The sequence below is a fragment of the Piliocolobus tephrosceles genome, chromosome 1 (genome assembly GCF_002776525.5).
Source record: "Piliocolobus tephrosceles isolate RC106 chromosome 1, ASM277652v3, whole genome shotgun sequence".
In the NCBI taxonomy this organism is placed as follows: Eukaryota; Metazoa; Chordata; class Mammalia; order Primates; family Cercopithecidae; genus Piliocolobus; species Piliocolobus tephrosceles.
This window is the reverse complement of record NC_045434.1, coordinates 129360165-129384089: the sequence shown is the minus strand read 5'-3', so window position 1 is coordinate 129384089 and position 23925 is coordinate 129360165. Positions and strand designations below refer to the sequence as shown.

Here is a 23925-nt window from a genome sequence, read left to right as displayed (position 1 = left end):
TTATAAGCACAAAATATGAGAGTGTACTGTAAACTGTAAAGCACTATACAAATAGGAGGTGGTATTATTAGATTTTTTTCCCCTAGAAGACAGAATATTATAGGTGGTATGAAGCTGGTAGGCATTCATATTTAAAACAAATATAATTTCTGATTTCAGGTCCCTCTATCAGATTGTGAGATAAATGAATTTCCTAAAATGAAAAATAACCTCTTCCCATGGATACTGTCTGCTTCGGTTGCCAAGACCCATTACCTACCAATATTGTTACTGCACTCAGCCATGGAGCCTTATCATCCCATATCTCCTCGTTTCATTCTTCAGCAGTACCTTTGCTATGCCCAATCCACCTCCCAAAGCAGAGGCTGAGCAATGCCCTGCCTGATACTCTTCTGGACTACCATAATGCTATCAGATTTAGTAATGCAGACACCACAGAGGTAATCCTTGAAATATGTTTCGGGAGAAAATTCTAGATTTAAGCAGCAGATAGGAAGGTTAGGCAAAAAGGTATAGGTTTCAATATAGCACATGAAAAATAGTATGACATTCAACAGAATATTTACTGGGTACCCACTCTGGCCAGATACTATAATCTTTCCATGAGCAGCAGAATTCACATTGGCATTGCTATTATTTGTTTAAGCAGAGTACTCGCTAATTAGCTGTAAACTTTGGTGTAGTACTGACATTTTGGGGTAACCATCAAGGCACTTAAAGATACAACAAGTACTCTGATATCAAAATTCTCATTACCTGTTTGTAATGGCTGAAGCAAAAGAAGAATACTTTGGGATATCTGTTTTCCAGAGGGCTCTTCAATCAGTTCAAGCAAACCCAACAATAATTCCTTTGGACTGCATAACTATAAAAATAGTCACAATTGAACCTGTTTAATACAAGTTGTATTTAAAGCCACATTATTACTATTTTTAGGAAGACATATATTGACAAAAAATATTATACAATTATGTTTTTGCTTAACATTAAAATTATTTATACAATTGTTAAAAAAAAAAAAGCACTAGCAAAACACAGAATCTGTGATGGTCAAGTAACTATAAAACTAAAAAGCAGCAAGAAGTCAATGGATCGTTAAGCTCAGGTTTCCTTTGCGCTTCACCTGTCTACTCTGAAATTGCCTTAATAAATTCCCAGGGGCTCCAGCAGGTGGGACCTTTCAATCCCACGCTGCAAGCCTATTTAGACTAGTCCGGAATCGCGGCTGTATTTTTTGAACAGGTGAAACTTTGCATTGCTTTCTGACTGGCAATATCTTATCATCTCACTTGACTGGCTTTTTTTAAAAGCTCCCAGCTCCCTTAGTCAATAACTCATACAGACGGAGCTCTCCTTCCAAATATATACTTGGGTATATTTACACTGATCACTAAGCAGTTTCTTATAACATCCTTTTTCTCAGAATTTTTCTTTCTTAGCCATCATATATTGCCTTTAAACTCTACCAGCCTTTTACCAAGAGTCTCTTTCTAAGGTTGTTAGTCACAACTGATCTGTGTTCTACCCCTATTCCTACTTTCATTTTAATCACTTGTATTCTAGGCTTTCGATTTTCTTTTAGGGAACATACCACAAAGGAAGAGGACTGAGATTTTAATTCTAGTTCTAATGTTGCCAAAAGATAAATGTGACCTTGATCTACCTCTCTAAACCTTGCATTCCACATCTATACAAAAAGTTACTTGTTAAAATATAGCTTCCCAGGTCTCTCCCTGAAGATGCTGAATCAATGGGTCTGATATGAAGTTAATATGAGGCTAGAAAATTCTGTTCTCCAGAGAATTTGGGAAATCCTGAAATGGAACTGCCTATCCAATCAATAAGACTGAGTCTTTTCTCCAACAAGTTCCTTTCTGCATGTACTTTCAGGAACCGAGAGCTTTCTTACTAAACAATAAACATTAAAGGGAACTATAAAATACTGCTGTGTGTTATGACTAAGAGAACCTTGTTAACTTACCTTTACTAATAAATCAAAGATCAAAAAATAAACTTTTCTTTTAGCATCCTCTTTATCTTTACACAAAAGGCATCGAACAACAGGACCAATGAGATTCCAGCCCATATTCTTGATGATGACCTGGAAAGACATTTTCAGAGTAAAGCAAACACTGCCATCTATAGGACTCTCGCAGTGTGTTTTCCCATCTTGGAAGAGCTCAGAATTGTCTCTGAAACAGGAAGATGACTGACAAGTGAGGCCTATGACATTTCACCACAGACTTTCCAGGGTTGGCTGCTGACAGATACCAACATTTTTAAATAGAGAGTTTTTAATATGTTCACTGAGGAAAAGCAACAGGGTCTTTACTTTTTATCAGGCAAATTGAAGTTTCCCAAGATTTAAATAGTGCCTCTATTTCCAAAAAGAGACTTAATTTGCTGAATACAGGTACTTAACTTCCACAGAGAATTTTTCTCCCCTTATTCATAAAGAAATCCAGCCAATGTCATATACCTTTTAAAGTTCCTTGGAGTATCTAAATATAATCATTGTAATTTATATAAAAAGAAGCAATACTACTTCATTAACTTTCTCTCCTACATACAAATGGCTTCTATGTTCAAAGATATTTCAGAATGCTTACCACACAAGTGAAAGTTTATCTTTATAATTACTAATTCACATTCATTATCAAAACCACTGATTTTCAAAAGTATCAACTGTCAGGCCTCTGAGCCAAAGCTAAGCCATCATATCCCCTGTGACCTGCAGGTACACATCCAGATGGCCGGTTCCTGCCTTAACTGATGACATTCCACCACAAAAGAAGTGAAAATGGCCTGTTCCTGCCTGAACTGATGACGTTGCCTTGTGAAATTCCTTTTCCTGGCACATCCTGCCTCAAAAGCTCCCCCACTGAGCACCTTGTGACCCCCACCCCGGCCTGCCAGAGCACCCCCTTTGACTGTAATTTTTTCTTCTACCTACCCAAATCCTATAAAACGGCCCCACCCCTATCTCCCTTTGCTGACTCTTTTCGGACTCAGCCCGCCTGCACCCAGGTGATTAAAAAGCTTTACTGCTCACACAAAGCCTGTTTGGTGGTCTCTTCACACGGACGCCAGTGACATTTTGGTGCCATGACTCGGATCAGGGGACCTCCTTCAGGAGATCAATCCCCTGTCCTCCTGCTCTTTCCTCTGTGAGAAAGATCCACCTACAACCTCAGGTCCTCAGACAGACCAGCCCAAGGAACAGCTCACCAATTTTAAATCCGGTAAGCGGTCTCTTTTTACTCTCTTCTCCAACCTCTCTCACTATCCCTCAACCTCTTTCTCCTTTCAGTCTTGGCGCCACACTTCAATCTCTCCCTTCTCTTAATTTCAGTTCCTTTCCATTTCTGGTAGAGACAGAGGAGACGCGTTTTATCCATGGACCCAAAACTCCGGCTCTGGTCACGGACTCGGGAAGACAGTCTTCCCTTGTTGTTTAATCACGTGGGGTCGCCTTCCTGATTATTCACCCACATTTCAGAGATGTCTGACCACACAGGGACGCCTGCCTTGGTCCTTCACCCTTAGCAGCAAGTACTGCTTTTCTGGGGGGCAAGAACCCCCCGACCCCTTCTCTCCGTGTCTCCACCCCTTCTCTGCCTTTCTGGGGGTCAAGAACCCTCCGACCCCTTATCTCTGTGTCTCTACCCCTTCTCCACTTTTCTGGAGGGCAAGAACCCCCCGACCCCTTATCTCCGTGTCTCTACCCCTTCTCCACTTTTCTGGAGGGCAAGAACCCTCTTATCTCCGTGTCTCCACCCCTTCTCCACTTTTCTGGAGGGCAAGAACCCTCCGACCCCTTATCTCCGTGTCTCTACCCCTTCTCCACTTTTCTGGGGGGCAAGCACCCCCCACTCCTTCTCTCCATGTCTCTACTCTCTTTTCTCTGGGCTTGCCTCCTTCACTATGGGCAACCTTCCACCCTCCATTCCTCCTTCTTCTCCCTTAGCCTGTGTTCTCAAGAACTTAAAACCTCTTCAACTCACACCTGACCTAAACCTAAACACCTTATTTTCTTCTACAATGCCACCTGACCCTGATACAAACTCGACAGTGGTTCCAAATAGCAAGAAAATGGCACTTTTGATTTTTCCATCCTAAAAGATCTATATAATTCTTGTCGTAAAATGGGCAAACAGTCTGAGGTGCCTGACGTCCAGGCATTCTTTTACACATCGGTCCCTCCCTAGTCTCTGCTCCCAATGCAACTCGTCGCAAATCTTCCTCCTTTCCCTCCTGCCTCTTCCCTCAGTCCCAACCCCAAGCATCGCTGAGTCTTTCTAATCTTCCTTTTCTACAGACCCATCTGACGGCTCCTCTCCTCGCAGACCGAGCTGGGTCCCAATTTTTCCTCAGCCTCCGCTCCCCACCCTATAATCCTTTTATCACCTCCCCTCCTCACACCCGGTCTGGCTTAGTTTTGTTCCACGACTAGCCCTCCCCACCTGCCCAGCTATTTCCTCTTAAATAGGTGACTAGAGCTAAAGACATAGTCAAGGTTAATGTTCCTTTTTCTTTATCCGACCTCTCCCAAATCAGTTAGCGTTTAGGCTCTTTTTCATCAAATATGAAAAACCCAGCCCAGTTCACGGCTTGTTTGGCAGCAACCCTGAGATGCTTTACAGCCCTAGACCCTAAAATGTCAAAAGGCCGTCTTATTCTCAATATATATTTTATTATCCAATCCGTTCCCGACATTAAATAAAACTCCAAAAATTAGATTCCGGCCCTCAAACCCCACAACAGGACTTAATTAACCTTGCCTTCAAGGTGTATAATAATAAAGGCAGCCAAGTAGCAACGTATTTCTGAGTTGCAATTCCTTGCCTCCACTGTGAGACAAACCCCAGCCACATCTCCAGCACACAACAACTTCCAAATGCCTGAATTGCAGCAGCCAGTCATTCCTCCAGGACCGCCTCCCCCAGAAGCTTGCTACAAGTGCTGGAAATCTGGCCACTGGGCCAAGGAATGTCTGCAGCCCAGGATTCCTCCTAAGCCGTGTCCCATCTATGGGGACCCACAGAAAATTGGAGTGTTTGACTCGCCTGGGAGCCACTCCCAGAGCCCCTAGAACTCTGGCCCAATGCTGACTCCTTCCCAGATCTTCTTGGCTTAGCGGCTAAAGACTGACGCTGCCCAATCACCTTGGAAGCCTCCTGGACCATCACAGACGCTTTGGGTAACTCTCACAGTGGAGGGTAAGTCCGTCCCCTTCTTAATCAGTACGAAGGCTACCCACTCCACATTATCTTTTCAAAGGCCTGTTTCCTTTGCCTCCATAACTGTTGTGGGTATTGACGGCCAGGTTTCTAAACCTCTTAAAACTCCCCAACTCTGGTGCCAGCTTAGACATCATTCTTTTATGCACTCCTTTTTAGTTATCCCCACCTGCCCAGCTCCCTTATTAGGTCGAGACATTTTAACTAAATTATCTGCTTCCCTGACTGTTCCTGGACTACAGCCATACCTCAGTGATGCTGTTTTCCCCAGTTCAAAGCCTCCTTTGCATCCTCCTCTCGTATCCCCCCACCTTAACCCACAAGTATAGCATGTCTCTATTCCCTCCTTGGCGACTGATCATGCACCCCTTATCATCCCATTAAAACCTAATCACCCTTACCCCGCTCAATGCCAATATCCCATCCCACAGCACACTTTGAAAGAATTAAAGCCTGTTATCACTCAACTGTTAGAACACGGCCTTTTAAAGCCTATAAACTCTTCTTACAATTCCCTCGTTTTACCTGTCCTAGACCCAGACAAGTCTTACAGGTTAGTTCAGGATCTGCGCCTTATCAACCAAACTGTCTTGCCTCTCCACCCCATAGTGCCAAACCCATATATTCTCCTATCCTCAATACCTCCCTCCACAACCCAGTATTCTGTTCTGGATCTCAAACATGCTTTCTTTATATTCCTTTGCACCCTTCATCCCAGCCTCTCTTCGCTTCCACTTGGACTGACCCTGACACCCATCAGGCTCAGCAAATGACCTGGGCTGTACTGCTGCAAGGCTTCACAGACAGCCCCCATTACTTCAGTCAAGCCCAAATTTCTTCCTCATCTGTTACCTATCTCGGCATAATTCTCATAAAAACTCCACTGATCGTGTCCGGCTAATCTCCCAAACCCCAATCCCTTCTACAAAAAAATTCCTTTCCTTCCTAGGCATGGTTAGTGTGGTCAGAATTCTTACACAAGAGCCAGGACTGCATCCTGTAGCCTTTCTGTCCAAACAACTTGACCTTACTGTTTTAGCCTAGCCCTCATGTCTATGTGCAGTGGCTGCCGCTGCTTTAATACTTTTAGAGGCCCTAAAAATCACAAACCGTGCTCAACTCACTCTACAGTTCTCATAACTTCCAAAATCTATTTTCGTCCTCCCACCTGACACATACTTTCTGCTCCCCGGCTCCTTCAGCTATACTCACTCTTTGTTGAGTCTCCCACAATTACCATTGTTTCTGGCCTGGACTTCAATCCTGCCTCCCACATTATTCCAGATATCACACCTGACCCCCATGACTATATCTCTCTGATCCACCTGAAATTTAACCCATTTCCCCATATTTCCTTCTTTCCTGTTCCTCACCCTGATCACCTTTGGTTTATTGATGGCAGTTCCACCAGGCCTAATCGCCACTCACCAGCAAAGACAGGCTATGCTATGGTATCTTCCACATCTATCATTGAGGCTACCACTCTGCCACCCTCCACTACCTCTCAGCAAGCCGAACTAATTGCCTTAACTCGGGCCCTCACTCTTGCAAAAGGTACTATACATCAATAATTATACTGACTCTAAATATGCCTTCCATATCCTACACCACCATGCTGTTATATGGGCTGAAAGAGGTTTCCTCACTACATAAGGGTCCTCCATCATTAACACCTCTTTAATAAAAACGCTTCTCAAAGTCGCTTTACTTCCAAAGGAAGCTGGAGTCATTCACTGCAAGGGCCATCAAAAAGGCATCAGATCCCATTGCTCAGGACAATGCTTATGTTGATAAGTTAGTTAAAAAAGCAGCTGGTGTTCCAACTTCTGTCCCTCACGGTCAGTTTTTCTCCTTCACATTGGTCATTCCTACCTACTCCCCCACTGAAACTTCCACCTATCAATCTCTTCCCACACAAGGCAAATGGTTCTTAGACGAAAGAAAATATCTCCTTCCAGCCTCACAGGCCCATTCTATTCTGTCGTCATTTCATAACCTCTTCCATGTAGGTTACAAGCTGCTAGCCTGTCTCTTAGAACTTCTCATTTCCTTTCCATTGTGGAAATCTATCCTCAAGGAAATCACTTCTCAGTGTTCCATCTGCTATTCTATTACCCTTCAGGGATTGTTCAGGCCCCCTCCCTTCCCTACACATCAAGCTTAGGGATTTGCCCGCACCCAGGACTGGCAAATTGACTTTACTCACATGCCTGGAGTCAGGAAATTAAAATACCACTTGGTCTGGGTAGACACTTTCACTGGATAGGTAGAGGCCTTTCCCACAGGGTCTGAAAAGGCCACCGTGGTCATTTCTTCCCTTCTGTCAGACATAATTCCTCGGTTTAGCCTTCCCACCTCTATATAGTCTGATAATGGACTGGCCTTTACTAGTCAAATCACCCAAGCAGTTTCTCAGGCTCTTGGTATTCAGTGGGACCTTCATACCCCTTACAGTCCTCAATCTTCAAGAAACGTAGAACGGACTAATGGTCTTTTAAAAACACACCTCACTACGCTCAGCCACCAACTTAAAAAGGACTGGACAATGCTTTTACCACTTGCCTTCTCAGAATTCGGGCCTGTCCTTGGAATGCTACCGGGTACAGCCCATTTAAGCTCCTGTATAGACGCTCCTTTTTATTAGGATCCAGTCTCATTCCAGACACCAGACCAACTTGCACTGTGCCCCCAAAAACTGGTCATCCCTACTATCTTCTGTCTAGTCATACTCCTATTCGCCGTTCTCAACTACTCCTAAATGCCCGGCTCTTGTTTACACTGCCCGTTTACACTGTTTCTCCAAGCCATCACAGCTGATATCTCCTGCTGCTATCCCCCACTCTTAACTGCCTCTTAAAGTAAATAAATTATCTTTGCTGGCAGGGCTATGCTGAACCTCCTTGGGCACTCTCTAATTGGATGTCCTGGGTCATCCCATTTCTTAGTCCTTTAATACCTGTTTTTCTCCTTCTCTTATTCGGACCTTTTATTTTCCATTTAGTTTTTCAATTCATACAAAAACGCATCCAGGCCATCACCAATCATTCCAATACGACAAATCCTCCTTCTAACAGCCCCACAGTATTGCCTCTTACCACAAAATCTTCCTTCAGCTTAATCTCTGCCACTCTAGGTTCCCATGCCACCCCCAATCCCGCTTGAAGCAGCCCTGAGAAACATCACCCATTCTCTCTCCATACCACCCCCCAAAAATGTTCACCACCCCAACACTTCAACACTATTTTGTTTTATTTTTCTTATTAATATAAGAAGACAGGAATGTCAGGCCTCTGAGCCAAAGCTAAGCCACCACGTACACATCCAGATGGCTGGTTTCTGCCTTAACTGAAGACATTCCATCACAAAAGAAGTGAAAATGGCCTGTTCCTGCCTGAACTGATGACATCTTGTGAAATTCCTTTTCCTGGCACATCCTGCCTCAAAAGCTCCCCCACTGAGCACCTTGTGACCCCCACCCCTGCCTGCCAGAGAACAACCCCCTTTGACTGTAATTTTCCTTTAACTACACAAATCCTATAAAACGGCCCCACCCCATCTCCCTTCACTGATTCTCTTTTCGGACTCAACCCGCCTCCACCCAGGTGATTAAAAAGCTTTATTGCTCACACAAAGCCTGTTTGGTGGTCTCTTCACACGGACGTGAGTGACATTAACAATGTATTCCACTTCTCTGGCCTGCTTTGTACTTTAACTCATCAGTATTTACCAAGCCTACACTACAATATTCTAGGGATTAGAAATAAAGTGAGGAACACACTGAATAAGATCACTCCTAGAGTTTACATTCTAGAGTCCTTCTTTAAAAGCACGGTGGCTGGCTGGGTGCAGTGGCTCATGTTGCTAATCCCAGCACTTTGGGAGGCTGAGGCAGGAGGATCACTTGAGCGCAGGAGTTTGAGACCAGCCTGGGCAACCTAGTGAGACCCTGTCTCTATTTTTTAAAGTTATTTATTTATTTATTTATTTATTTTGAGACTGAGTCTTGCTCTATTGCCCAGGCTGGAGTGCAGTGGTGCTATCTCAGCTCACTGCAAGCTCTGCCTCTTGGGTTCACATCATTCTCCTGCCTCAGTCTCCTGACTAGCTGGGACTACACGTGCCCGCCACCAGGCCCAGCTAATTTTTTGTTTTTTTATTTTTCAGTAGAGATGGGGTTTCGCCGTGCTAGCCAGGATGGTCTGGATCTCCTGACTGCATGATCCACCCACCTCGGCCTCCCAAAGTGCTGGGATTACAGGCGTGAGCCACCGCGCCCAGTCTTTGTTGTTTTTTTTTTTTTTTTTTTTTTAAAGCATGGTGGCTTGTGCCTGTAATCCCAACACTTTGGGAGGCTGAGGTGGGCGGATCACTTGAGCAGCCTGGGCAACATGGTCAAACCCTGTCTACAAAATACAAAAATTAGCTGGGCCTGGTGGCACGCATTTGTAGTTCCAGCTACTTGGGAGGATGAGTGGCAGGATGGCCTGAGCCTGGGAGGTAGAGGTAGCAGTGAGCTGTGATCACACCTCTGCAAACCAGCCTGGGTGACAGAGACAGATCCTATCTCAAAACAATATATAAATAAAGAAAAAGCAGATCTAACTCATCTGACACGGGATGAATAACCAGAATAGAAAAGAAGCTCAAACAACACTAAGGGAAAAAATCTAATAATCCAATAAAAAAATTGGCAAAAGATTTGAATAGACATTCCCCGAAAGGCATACAAATTGCAAACAAGCATATGAAAAGGTGTGCATCATGATCATCAGAGAAACGCAAATCAAAACTACAGTGGGATATCATCTCACCCCAGTTAAAATGGCTTATATCCAAGACAGTCAATAACAAATGCTGGCAAGAATGTGGAGAAAAGGAAACCCTCATATATTGTTGGTGGGAATGTGAATTAGTACAACCATTAATGAGAACAGTTTGGCAGTTCCTCAAAAAATACAAAAATAGAGCTACCATATGATCCAGCAATCCCACTGCTGGGTACATACCCAAAAGAAAGGAAATCACTATATTGAAGAGACATTTGCACTCCCATATTCACTGCAGCACTGTTTACAATATCTCAGATTTGGAAGCAACCTAAGTGTCCATGAACAAATGAATGGATAAAGAAAATGTGGTATGTATACACAATGGCGTACTATTCGGCCATATAAAAGAATGACAACTTGTCATTTGCAATAACATGGATGGGACTGTAGACCATTATGTTAAGTGAAAGAAGTCAGGCACAGAAAAACATTGAATGTTCTCACTTTTTTGTGGGATGTGAAAAAACCATACAACTGAACTCACGGACACAGAGAGTAGAAGGATGGTTACTAGAGGCTGAAAAGAGTAGTGGGAGGCAGGGAAGATGGCTAACGGGTACCAAAAAAAAAAAAATAGTTATCAGTAATGAATAAGACCTACTATTTGATAGCACAACAGGGTGACTATAGTTAATAACTAACTGTACATTTTAAAGTAACTGAGTGTAATTGAATTGTTTGTAACACAAAGGATAAATGCTTGAGGGGATGGATACCCCATTCTCCATGATGTGCTTATTACACATTGCATGTCTGTATCAAAACATCTCATGTACCCATCAATATGTATGCCTTCTACGTACCCAGAAAAATTAGAATTTTTTTTAAATTCTAGGAAGCTGATCTAGGAAGAAGACAAAATGACACCTATAATACCTCATATTGACCCCAGTCTTGTAAGATAATAAAAATAGAGCTTAGGATACAGTAGTCTCCCCACTTACCTGCAGGAAGTACATTCCAAGACCCCCAGTGGATGCCTGAAACCATGAATAGTACCAAATGCTATATATAAATACTATACATGCATATCTGTAACAAAGTTTAATTTATAAATTGAGATTAACAATTAAAATATACTGTAATAAATAGTATGTGAATGGTCTCTCACAAAGCAGTAAATAGCAAATCTTTTTTTTCTTTAATTCACTTTTTTTTTAATATTTAGTGGACTTTTTTTTATACTTTAAGTTCTAGGATACATGTGCACAACGTGCAGGTTTGTTACGTATATATGCCACGTTGGTGTGCAACACCCAATTCACTCTTACAGTTGAAGATAATAGTAAATCTTGGTCAATTTTGATAAGATTTTTCACCTGGCAAGAAAATTAAATTGTAGTCAGTTTTTTGTTGTTGTTGAGATGGGTCTCACTCTGTTTCCCGGGCCGGAGTGCAGTGGTACCATCTTGGCTCACTGTAGTCTCCGCCTCCTGGGTTCAAGCAATTCTCCTATCTCAGTCTCCTGAGTAGCTGGGATTACAGGGGCGCGCCACCACACCCGACTAATTCTTGCATTTTTGGTGGAGACAGGGTTTCACCATGTTGGCCAGGCTGGTCTCAAACTCCTGACCCTCAGGTGATCCACCCGCCTCGGCCTCCCAAAGTGCTGGGATTATAGTCGTGAACCACTGTGCCTGGCCTGTAGTCAGTTTTGAACATTGTCTTATCAGTATCTAAACCTTTGCATTTAGCTGACTACATATTGCAAAGGTGATTCTCAAACTATTAAGACTAAGCCTCACAATGTTTAAATCTATCCCATTAGCTATTCAGAAGCATGCTAAAAATAAAACACTGAGGCATGCAATGCCTGAAAAATACTTTGTTTATACTTCCCTTTTCCTTCTGCCTCATAGATGTGGTGCTGATCCTCATCTCCTTGGTAGGCCTCTTCTCTCTACCTGTTTCTTAAATTCCTCAAGATGGGATCTTGGGCCTCTTCTCTTCGGCCCCTTTTCTCTGAACTCAGGTAAATTCTGGTTTTTTTTTCACCCCTCAATGCTTCAATTACCCAATCTTTACATAAAGTCTCACAGATATATGTCTCAGAGATCTACATCTTAATTCCTATATCTACTGAGCTCAAAACCCTATTTTCCAATTGACTACTGTACTTAAACTCAAAATTTCTAAAAGTCAAATCACTTGTTCCTTCAGTAAACTTTTCCCTCTACTTAGGCTGCCTGTTTCTGTTCGATATCATATGTTATCCTTTTAGAGGCTAGAAACCCAGTCATTTTTGATGGCTCACCCTCTCAATCAATCAATCCCCTGTATTCTACCCTAAAATCATATGCCATACAGCACTAACCAGCGGTACAGCGGAGTAGTTAGGAGCTCCAAAACCATGCTACACAGGTCTGAATCTTGGATGTTACATAAAAGCTGACTTACTTTTGGGCAAGTCATTTAACCTTTCAGTCAAAATGAATACCTACTTTCTGAGATTTTGGAGAGACTAATTAAGTTAATAAATGTAAAGGACTAAAGACAGCATCTGGTACATGTAAATACTCAATAAATATTAGTTATTAATTTTTTTATTATTAGCTAAAAGCTAAGTACTTTTGAACGTTATCCTCTGAGAACGCAATTAGAAAAAAATCAAGAAGAGTTTAAAAAACAAAAAATTTATTATATTGGGGGTTACAAAGTTATCACAAACATAAATTAAAAACAATAAAATCTCCTAATTATTTTTAATAAAAAATAAGAAGGGTATAAGCCATTTGAACTACTAAGAGATGCTATAATAATGTATGATTAAAAAGTTTTAGGAATCCCCCAAATCCAATCAAGATGCCCTGGAGAGAAACACAGGTCTACACGACTACACTGTGATATCAAGAAAGAAAACTTCTAATAAATAAGTAGCACTGCAAATGAAGAAAGAGTGTGTACCTAGAAAGAAGATGGTCTTTGTATTAGTCTGTTCTCACGCTGCTTCTATGAAAAAATACCTAAGCCTGGGTAATTTAGAAAGAAAAGAGGTTTAATTGACATGCAGTTCCACATGGCTAGGGAGGCCTCAGGAAACTTACAACCATGGCGGAAGGCACCTCTTCACAGGGCAGCAGGAGGGGCTGAGTGCCAACAGGTGAAATGCCAGATGGTTATAAAACCATCAGACCTCGTGAGAACTCACTCACTATGATGAGAAGCATGTGGGAAACCACCCCCTTGATTCAATCACCTCCACCTGGTCCCACCCTTGACACACAGGGATTATTACAATTCAAGGTGAGATCTGGGTGGGGACACAGAACCAAACCATAGCAGTCTTCCTTATAAGGAGTATCCAAAGACACAAAATTTGGCAGGGTGTTGCCAACACAATGTCCCAGGAAAAAGTTATTCCTGATTCACAAATAAGATCCTTTTCTATTGTAGAGGATGAATTCTCAAACTATTGTAACTGGATGATACTGGCTAGCATAATGACATATAGCTTTCCTCCTGTTCTGATTCTAAGCACATAAAATACTGTTTTAATTAAAATTTGGTTTTCTATACACATTTGGCTGGAGGAGAATGGGCTGATCACCCAAAATGAATATTTAGCCTGCTTGATATGTATATTTTTCAATGTAAATTAATAACCCGAACACCATTTTTGGACTCCCTAAACCAGAAGTAATTCTGTTTCTTCTAAAAACTCTTTACTTCAACTATAGCACTTATTTTATTTATTTTGCCTCATTATTGTTAGTTGTTTACATGTTTATCTGTTTGACCAGATTGTAAGTACCTTCAAGTATATGACTGTTTCTTTTTTTCTGAGATGGCCTTACTCTGTTGCCCCGGCTAGTCTCAAACTCCTGGACTAAAGTGATCTGCCTGCCTCGGCCTCCCACAGTGCTGGGATTACAAGCGTGAGCCACTACGCCCGACCTGAGTATTTCTAATTCTTTTTTTGTCTTCAGTTCCCTACAGTGAAAATTTAAGTAGATTCTTAAATGTTTGATGGATAAATGACTGGATGAATAGCATCATGTGATTATTCTCTTCCCAAAACTGAAAAGTAAACACCAAGATTGTACGTACCTTGTTCTTTTCATTTTGAATAATTTCTAATAGCTGGTCTATGTGCCCTTCTTCTATGCATCTTTGCCCAGCTAACTGAAATAGGCCAAAATCCTCTTCTTTAAAGTCTTGCTCTTCTAGGATTTGCTGGCAAAAAAAACCCCAAAAAACAAAAGAACAAATGTGTATGCAAATAAAAAATTAAATATAGCAACTTCTTGATTTATCTATGAAAAAAGGAAATCTGTTTAAATTCGAGATAAATGTAACGTAAATAACACATGTATCAAAATTAGGATTACCCTAATAAATACTTTAATAAATGACCTTGAAATCTACTGTACCAGTGAAACCTATGAAAAGGATCAGGATTAAAATGTAAAAGGTTATTTAGATAAGCACGTCACCTGGAGAAATAATCCAAACTGCCTCCCCCACTCATGTTCTTTACAGGTCAAAAAAAGCAAGGATTAAAGAAGATAAACAATTTGAGTGACCACAAATATAATTAAAAACCATCTGTGCCCTTCCCATATTTTGAAAGGTATTTAATTTTACAAAAATTAAAAAAAACTTACACATCTCTTTATTATAGACTGAAGTTCCTCTACAGCCATTCCTATTTCTCCCAGTTTCGAAGCTAAAATCTACAAATACAAAACACACTATTAAATATCCGTGATATTACATTTAAGTATTCAAAAGTTATGGTTCAGTGTGATAAATTATTAGTAAATACAATAAAGAAAATGGAAAGTTTTTGTTGTTGTGTTTTTTGGCCCAATAGCACGCTAGGAGAAAACGTAAAGTTCTAAGATTGAAATGTTATTACTGAATCTTAGTATGTTTGTCTAAGAAAATAAAGTGTTTTTTTAGAAGCCCTTATTGCATCTTTTAAGTTTTCTGGGAGCATAGTTTTGAAAGCTATTTTGAAGGAAAAAAAGAAAAAACTCTCGAGCACTCCCAAGAGGCAAGGCAAATACGAACTAAAGGGCTTTTAAAAAGCAAAGTACTTCTTTTATGAAAAAAAAATTCCAAAAGGTGGACCTGAAATCAAATTTCTAATCATTAGAGGATTTTTTAATGTCTCACCTCACAAAAATTGGGGTGCAACACAAGCTTATCTATAGGGGGTGAAGATTCAGATGCCCTCCATCCCATTTCTCTCTAGGAGTTGCAGTACCCAAAGTGATCAATCCAGCTAGGGAAATCACTGTATCACACGGAGACAAGGCAACGGCGGCCTTCCGGAGGAGACCATCGCTTCTCCCGGAGGCAAGGCTGGGCCCCAAACCCTCAATAGGGGCGCGGGTCAGCCCGGTTCTCAGCGCAGCGCGCTATAAGGCGAATAACACCCCAGCGCGCGTGCGGGCGGCATCAGAGGAAGCCATGTCTTCCGATTCCTGCTCGCCTAGGTGTGCAGGCTCCACCACCTCGCGTGGCCTAGTCGGCCCGCGGCACCAAGTCCGCCGCGGCTCACGGCCAACCGCTAGCCCTGGCCACCCCGAACCTCTCCACGACGCCACTTACCGGCCAGATCTCTCGCCTCTCCCAGCCGCCGCCACCTCCTCTGGCCACTTAGCCCGCTCTTCTGGCCCCGCCCCACGCCAGCGCGGTCCGCCTCGCGCTACGCGTAGGAAGGCGGGGCCTAGGGGCAAGACGGCGGAGCCAGTCCGGGTCCCGCAGACTACTCTTCCCCATGGCGGACTGTGCTGGGCCGGGTACTGCCGGCCGCAAGGCCGGGACTCCTCGCCGCTCTCGAAAAGCCGCAGGTAGGAGCAAGGATGTCTTCCCACTTTGGGACCCTGAAAGCTGGACCCCGATCTCCAGTTCTAGACCGAAGCGCGCGGGCGCTCCTGAAAGGCTGCTTCAGGGGAGGGGTTCTCCCAGGTAGAGAAGGCCGAAAGCTTCCCACCGCCGTCCGCTCCCCCTGCGAAAGATCTCCTGGCCGGCCCTCACCCCTTTACGCCAGTGTTGCAGGATTTCCCTCGCGGGGGCCGTGGCCCCAGCCTCTGAGAGAAAGTACAGTGGAGGCGCCGGGAACCCAGGCCTGGGGTCCCCGGGATTCGGGGCAAGTGACTAGGGCAGCGTTGGCAGCTGGTCTTGAACCTAGGACCGGTCCTCCTTTCCAGACTGCTTGGGTGCCCGGTTCTTTGAGGTGCCGGACTCCCCTCTTCTCCCAGAGAGGACGTTTGGCAGACGGAGAGAGAGGTTTCCCTGAAAAGTACCCAGATCTCAGATTTTCAGGAATGGTTAATTAAGCAACTATGATACAGAAGAAAATTCAGTCCCCAAAGAGATACATTTTAACCAAGAAAATTAGACAGTAATCAATTTGCAAAAACAAATTGCTTTCATTTTTCAAAATGAAATCCTATTTCATTTTGATTTACACACGATTGGACATAAAATATGTGGAAAAGAAGAAAAGTTGGTCTCGTTTGTTATTTGTGTAGGAATCTATCTTGTACCTAATGTGTTTGTATAGGCCTGACCTACTGCCACCATGTGTAGCTTAACTGCGGGGATGCATTTTGAGAAATGCGTTGTTAAGCGATTTCATCCCTGTGTGACCATCACAGAGTGCACTTACACAAACTTAGATGGTATAGCCTACTTACACACTAGGCTATATGATACAGCCTATTGCTCCCAGGCTGCAAACCTGCACAGCATGTTACTGTACTAAGTACGGTAGGCAATTGTATATCTAAACATAGAAAAGGTACAGTAAAAATACAATATTTTAGTCTTATGAGACCGCTGTCTGTATGCTGTCCGTCGTTTACAAAATGTCATTATGTGGCACATGACTATTTTTGTTGTAGGTACTAAACAGACAACTACTTTGAAACCAGAAGATGCTTCTAAAAGGTATGACAGCTACATGGACAACTACATTGGCATATCTACTTATCTCATATTACTTGTACCAATTTTAAAACTAATAGTTACCTTTTTTTTTAGAGAAAATTATCATGAGAGGGAAGGGAAAGATCTGGGAAGGCCTATAAATTCTCACATAGACTGTTAACATTCCTCTACTCCAGGCTTTAAGAAAACCAAACTAAGCACTCAGACTGCTAGTGAAGGCGTGAGTGTCTATAGAAGGTGTTTGTTTTTACCACTTCAGGTACACTCCCCTTTTATTGCTTTATATGCCAGAGACTCACTCTCCAAGTTTCTCTGTTACTCCAAGAAACTTTTTCTGTTCTTTGTTACATCAAGTCCAGATTTTCATCAAAAAGCTGTCCTGGCCGGGCACGGTGGCTCATGTCTGTAATCCCAGCACTTTGGGAGGCCGAGGCGGGTGGATTATGAGGTCAGGAGATCGAGACCATCCTGGCTAACACGGTGAAACCCCATCTCTACTGAAAATACAAAAAATTAGCCAGGCGTGGTGGCGGGCCCCTGTAGGCCCAGCTACTCGGTAGGCTGAGGCAGGAGAATGGCGTGAACCCGGGAGGTGGAGCTTGCAGTGAGCTGAGATCGCGCCACTGCACTCCAGCCTGGGCAACAGAGTGAGACTCTGTCTCAAAAAAAGAAAAAAAGCTGTCTTGTACTAGTTCTGGTTCTCAAAAGGCAAGATATTACCACATATCACACAAAGTTTTAGAAGAGGAATAGAATGTGAAGGGTATTAAAAGTATATGTAGCTATGATTTTCATTTTGTGAAGACTTATTAATCTTAATATTGACTTTGGTCTTAATTTACTCATTCTTTCAAAAATTATTTACTGAGTATAAGATATGCCAGACCTGTGTTAGGCTCTGAAGATATGGTGAACAGAATAGACACAATTCTTGTCTAGTGGAACAGAGGAATAAATAATAATTAGTTAATTAACATAAACACATAATTACAAATTGTGATAAACACTATGAAGGAAAAGGCTGAAGGAATAATCAAGTCTAATTTAGTTGGAAGTGGGTGGCAGGGAGGTTAGTTGTGAGTTTTCAGGGAAAGCCTTATGCTGAGACCTGCATGCTAAGTAGACATTAACCAGACAAAGAGTATATAAAGACTTCTGTGTGTGCAGTGCAAAAAGTAGCTTGTTTCCTTTTTGAAAAGTGTTGGATCAAAAGTAACAGCATTAGAAAATAGAAATTTGGCCAGATATGGTGGCTCATGCGGTGATCCCAGCACTTTGGGAGGCTGAGGTGGGAGTATTACTTGAGGCCAGGAGCTTGAGACCCATCTAAGCAACGTAGTGAGACCTTGTCTCTACAACTAAAAAGAAATAAATATTTTTATTCAAAAAAATTTTTTTAAATACGTTTAAATTTAAGTGGCAAAATAGTGAGTTAGGTTAATGTTGTATTTTAAAAAATGGAATATTGGACATGAAGCTTATAAGTAGATTAACTTTCTCTTTCAAATTTTAGGAAAGCAGAACTAGAAGCAGCTGTGAGAAAGAAGATTGAATTTGAAAGAAAAGCTCTACATATTGTTGAACAGCTTTTAGAAGAGAATATTACAGAAGAGTTCCTAATGGAGTGTGTATGTGTTAAGATGACAAATTATTAGTTTTGTAGTATAACATCTTTAAATCTGTGCAACATGAAACTTCTTTGCATTATTAAAATCTTTGAATTTGTTCTCAGTCATTAGATGCAGATAACAGTCTATATAATTCATGCATTTTAAAATAAACAACTATCATGCATTCCTTGTATAATGACTTTAAAATGCACTAAGGAAAAATAACAAGGACATAACAAGGTGATGACAGGTAATGTATATTTCAAAATTAATAAGAGTGGATTTCAAATATTCTCACCACAAAGGGTAAATATGTGAGGTGATAGATATGTCAATTAGCCTGATTTGGTAATGTATACATGTGTTAAAACATCACATACTACCCCACAAATATATACAATTATTATTGTCAATTAAAAAGCAAAAAGAGGCCAGGCACAATGGTTTATGCCTGTAATGCCAGCACTTTGGGAGGCCAAGGTGGTCGGATCACTTGAGGTCAGGAGTTTGGTACCAGCCTAGCCAACATAGTGAAACCCTGTTTCTTTTTTTTTTTTTTTTTTTTTTTTATTATACTTTAAGTTCTAGGGTACATCGTGCAGGTTTGTTACATATGTATACATGTGCCATGTTGGTGTGCTGCACCTATCAACTCGTCAGCACCCATCAATTCATCATTTATATCAGGTATAACTCCCCAATGCAATGCCTCCCCCCTCCCCCCTCCCCATGATAGGCCCCATTGTGTGATGTTCCCCTTCCCCAGTCCAAGTGAGCTCATTCTTCAGTTCCCACCTATGAGTGAGAACATGCGGTGTTTGGTTTTCTCTTCTTGTGATAGTTTGCTAAGAATGATGGTTTCCAGCTGCATCCATGTCCCTACAAAGGATGCAAACTCATCCTTTTTTATGGCTGCATAGTATTCCATGGTGTATATGTGCCATATTTTCTTAATCCAGTCTGTCACTGATGGACATTTGGGTTGATTCCAAGTCTTTGCTATTGTGAATAGTGCCGCAATAAACATACGTGTGCATGTGTCTTTGTAGTAGCATAATTTATAATCCTTTGGGTATATACCCAGTAGTGGGATGGCTGGGTCATATGGTACATCTAGTTCTAGATCCTCGAGGAATTGCCATACTGTTTTCCATAATGGTTGAACTAGTTTACAATCCCACCAACAGTGTAAAAGTGTTCCTATTTCTCCACATCCTCTCCAACACCTGTTGTTTCCTGATTTTTTAATGATTGCCATTCTAACTGGTGTGAGATGGTATCTCATTGTGGTTTTGATTTGCATTTCTCTGATGGCAAGTGATGATGAGCATTTTTTCATGTGTCTGTTGGCTGTATGAATGTCTTTTGAGAAATGTCTGTTCATATCCTTTCCCCACTTTTGGATGGGGTTGTTTGTTTTTTTCTTGTATATTTGTTTGAGTTCTTTGTAGATTCTGGAAATTAGCCCTTTGTCAGATGAGTAGATTGCAAAAATTTTCTCCCATTCTGTAGGTTGCCTATTCTCTCTGATGGTAGTTTCTTTTGCTGTGCAGAAGCTCTTTAGTTTAATTAGATCCCATTTGTCAATTTTGGCTTTTGCTGCCGTTGCTTTTGGTGTTTTAGAAATGAAGTCCTTGCCCATGCCTATGTCCTGAATGGTACTACCTAGATTTTCTTCTAGGGTTTTTATGGTATTAGGTCTAACATTTAAGTCTCTAATCCATCTTGAATTAATCTTCGTATAAGGAGTAAGGAAAGGATCCAGTTTCAGCTTTCTACTTATGGCTAGCCAATTTTCCCAGCACCATTTATTAAATAGGGAATCCTTTCCCCATTTCTTGTTTTTGTCAGGTTTGTCAAAGATCAGATGGTTGTAGATGTGTGGCATTATTTCTGAAGGCTCCGTTCTGTTCCATTGGTCTATATCTCTGTTTTGGTACCAGTACCATGCTGTTTTGGTTACTGTAGCCTTGTAGTATAGTTTGAAGTCAGGTAGCGTGACGCCTCCGGCTTTGTCCTTTTGACTTAGGATTGTCTTGGCAATGCGGGCTCTTTTTTGGTTCCATATGAACTTTAAAGCAGTTTTTTCCAACTCGGTGAAGAAACTCATTGGTAGCTTGATGGGGATGGCATTGAATCTATAAATAACCTTGGGCAGTATGGCCATTTTCACGATATTGATTCTTCCTATCCATGAGCATGGTATGTTATTCCATTTGTTGGTGTCCTCTTTGATTTCACTGAGCAGTGGTTTGTAGTTCTCCTTGAAGAGGTCCTTGACATCCCTTGTAAGTTGGATTCCTAGGTATTTTATTCTCTTTGAAGCAATTGTGAATGGAAATTCATTCCTGATTTGGCTCTCCGCTTGTCTGTTACTGGTGTATAAGAATGCTTGTGATTTTTGCACATTAATTTTGTATCCTGAGACTTTGCTGAAGTTGCTTATCAGCTTAAGAAGATTTTGGGCTGTGACGATGGGGTTTTCTAAATACACAATCATGTCATCTGCAAACAGGGACAATTTGACTTCCTCTTTTCCTAACTGAATACCCTTGATTTCTTTCTCTTGCCTGATTGCCCTAGCCAGAACTTCCAACACTATGTTGAATAGGAGTGGTGAGAGAGGGCATCCCTGTCTTGTGCCAGTTTTCAAAGGGAACTTTTCCAGTTTTTGCCCATTCAGTATGATATTAGCTGTGGGTTTGTCATAAATAGCTCTTATTATTTTGAGGTACGTTCCATCAATACCGAATTTGTTGAGCGTTTTTAGCATGAAGGGCTGTTGAATTTTGTCAAAAGCCTTTTCTGCATCTATTTATATAATCATGTGGTTCTTGTCTTTGGTTCTGTTGATATGCTGGATTACGTTTATTGATTTGCGAATGTTGAACCAGCCTTGCATCCCAGGGATGAAGCCCACTTGATCATGGTGGATAAGCTTTTTGATGTGCTGCTGAATCTGGTTTGCCAGTATTTTATTGAGGATTTTTGCATCGATGTTCATCAGGGAGATTGGTCTAAAATTCTCTTTTTTTGTTGTGTCTCTGCCAGGCTTTGGTATCAGGATGATGTTGGCCTCATAAAATGAGTTAGGGAGGATTCCCTCTTTTTCTATTGATTGGAATAGTTTCAGAAGGAATGGTACCAGCTCCTCCTTGTACCTCTGGTAGAATTCAGCTGTGAATCCATCTGGTCCTGGGCTTTTTTTGGTGGGTAGGCTATTAATTGTTGCCTCAATTTCAGAGCCTGCTATTGGTCTATTCAGGCATTCAACTTCTTCCTGGTTTAGTCTTGGGAGAGTGTACGTGTCCAGGAAATTATCCATTTCTTCTAGATTTTCTAGTTGATTTGCGTAGAGGTGTTTATAGTATTCTCTGATGGTAGTTTGTATTTCTGTGGGGTCGGTGGTGATATCCCCTTTATCATTTTTTATTACGTCTATTTGATTCCTCTCTCTTTTCTTCTTTATTAGCCTTGCTAGCGGTCTGTCAATTTTGTTGATCTTTTCAAAAAACCAACTCCTGGATTCATTGATTTTTTGGAGGGTTTTTTGTGTCTCTATCTCCTTCAGTTCTGCTCTGATCTTAGTTATTTCTTGCCTTCTGCTAGCTTTTGAATGTGTTTGCTCTTGCCTCTCTAGTTCGTTTAATTGTGATGTTAGAGTGTCAATTTTAGATCTTTCCTGCTTTCTCTTGTGGGCACTTAGTGCTATAAATTTCCCTCTACACACTGCTTTAAATGTGTCCCAGAGATTCTGGTATGTTGTATCTTTGTTCTCATTGGTTTCAAAGAACATCTTTATTTCTGCTTTCATTTTGTTATGTACCCAGTAGTCATTCAGGAGCAGGTTGTTCAGTTTCCATGTAGTTGAGCGGTTTTGATTGAGTTTCTTAGTCCTGAGTTCTAGTTTGATTGCACTGTGGTCTGAGAGACAGTTTGTTATAATTTCTGTTCTTTTACATTTGCTGAGGAGTGCTTTACTTCCAACTATGTGGTCAATTTTGGAAGAAGTGTGATGTGGTGCTGAGAAGAATGTATATTCTGTTGACTTGGGGTGGAGAGTTCTATAGATGTCTATTAGGTCCGCTTGGTGCAGAGATGAGTTCAATTCCTGGATATCCTTGTTAACTTTCTGTCTCGTTGATCTGTCTAATGTTGACAGTGGAGTGTTGAAGTCTCCCATTATTATTGTATGGGAGTCTAAGTCTCTTTGTAAGTCTCTAAGGACTTGCTTTATAAATCTTGGTGCTCCTGTATTGGGTGCATATATATTTAGGATAGTTAGCTCTTCCTGTTGAATTGATCCCTTTACCATTATGTAATGGCCTTCTTTGTCTCTTTTGATCTTTGATGGTTTAAAGTCTGTTTTATCAGAGACTAGGATTGGAACTGCTGCTTTTTTTTGTTCTCCATTTGCTTGGTAGATCTTCCTCCATCCCTTTATTTTGAGCCTATGTATGTCTCTGCATGTGAGATGGGTCTCCTGAAGACAGCAGACTGATGGGTCTTGACTCTTTATCCAGTTTGCCAGTCTGTGTCTTTTAATTGGAGCATTTAGTCCATTTACATTTAAGATTAATATTGTTATGTGTGAACTTGATCCTGCCATTATGATATTAACTGGTTATTTTGCTCATTAGTTGATGCAGTTTCTTCCTAGCCTCGATGGTCTTTACATTTTGGCATGTTTTTGCAATGGCTGGTACCGGTTGTTCCTTTCCATGTTTAGGGCTTCCTTCAGGGTCTCTTGTAAGGCAGGCCTGGTGGTGACAAAATCTCTAAGCATTTGCTTATCTGTAAAGAATTTTATTTCTCCTTCACTTATTGAAACTTAGTTTGGCTGGATATGAAATTCTGGGTTTAAAATTCTTTTCTTTAAGAACGTTGAATATTGGCCCCCACTCTCTTCTGGCTTGTAGAGTTTCTGCCGAGAGATCTGCTGTCAGTCTGATGGGCTTCCCTTTGTGGGTAACCCGACCTTTCTCTCTGGCTGCCCTTAAGATTTTTTCCTTCATTTCAACTTTGGTGAATCTGGCAATTATGTGTCTTGGAGTTGCTCTTCTGGAGGAGTATCTTTGTGGCGTTCTCTGTATTTCCTGAATTTGAATGTTGGCCTGCCCTGCTAGGTTGGGGAAGTTCTCCTGGATGATATCCTGTAGAGTGTTTTCCAATTTGGTTCCATTTTCCCCCTCACTTTCAGGTACCCCAATCAGACGTAGATTTAGTCTTTTTACATAATCCCATACTTCTTGCAGGCTTTGTTCATTTCTTTTTCTTCTTTTTTCTTTTGGTTTCTCTTCTCGCTTCATTTCATTCATTTGATCCTCCATCGCTGATACTCTTTCT

At 41.5% G+C, this 23925-nt stretch overlaps 2 protein-coding genes across 11 annotated transcripts in view; one reads left to right on the top strand and one right to left on the bottom strand.

Moving 5' to 3' along the window:
• Positions 1 to 15709, bottom strand: part of GLMN (glomulin, FKBP associated protein) — a 59874-nt gene extending 44165 nt beyond the window's left edge. For 2 of the 4 annotated variants that reach the window (XR_002735420.2, XM_023231003.2), the window contains exons 1-6: positions 15626 to 15709; positions 14674 to 14742; positions 14117 to 14242; positions 11014 to 11049; positions 1982 to 2101; positions 757 to 865 (exon numbers count right to left, since the gene is read on the bottom strand). Coding sequence is in view for 3 of the 4 variants with exons in the window: in XM_023231003.2 (XP_023086771.2) it covers positions 757 to 865; positions 1982 to 2101; positions 11014 to 11049; positions 14117 to 14242; positions 14674 to 14712 (430 nt within the window). In the remaining variant the exon portion in view is untranslated. The remainder of the gene's footprint in view (positions 1 to 756; positions 866 to 1981; positions 2102 to 11013; positions 11050 to 14116; positions 14243 to 14673; positions 14743 to 15625) is intronic. The other 2 variants (XM_023231004.2, XM_023231005.2) reach the window with 2 other exon arrangements.
• The window catches only part of RPAP2 (RNA polymerase II associated protein 2), a 93997-nt gene continuing 85744 nt past the window's right edge, over positions 15673 to 23925 (top strand). For 4 of the 7 annotated variants that reach the window (XM_023230995.2, XM_023230996.2, XM_023230998.2 and 1 more), the window contains exons 1-3: positions 15673 to 15867; positions 16924 to 16969; positions 18483 to 18597. In XM_023230995.2, coding sequence (XP_023086763.1) covers positions 15795 to 15867; positions 16924 to 16969; positions 18483 to 18597 — 234 coding nt within the window. In that variant the 5' untranslated portion in view covers positions 15673 to 15794. The remainder of the gene's footprint in view (positions 15868 to 16923; positions 16970 to 18482; positions 18598 to 23925) is intronic. The other 3 variants (XM_023231002.1, XM_023230999.2, XM_023231001.1) reach the window with 3 other exon arrangements.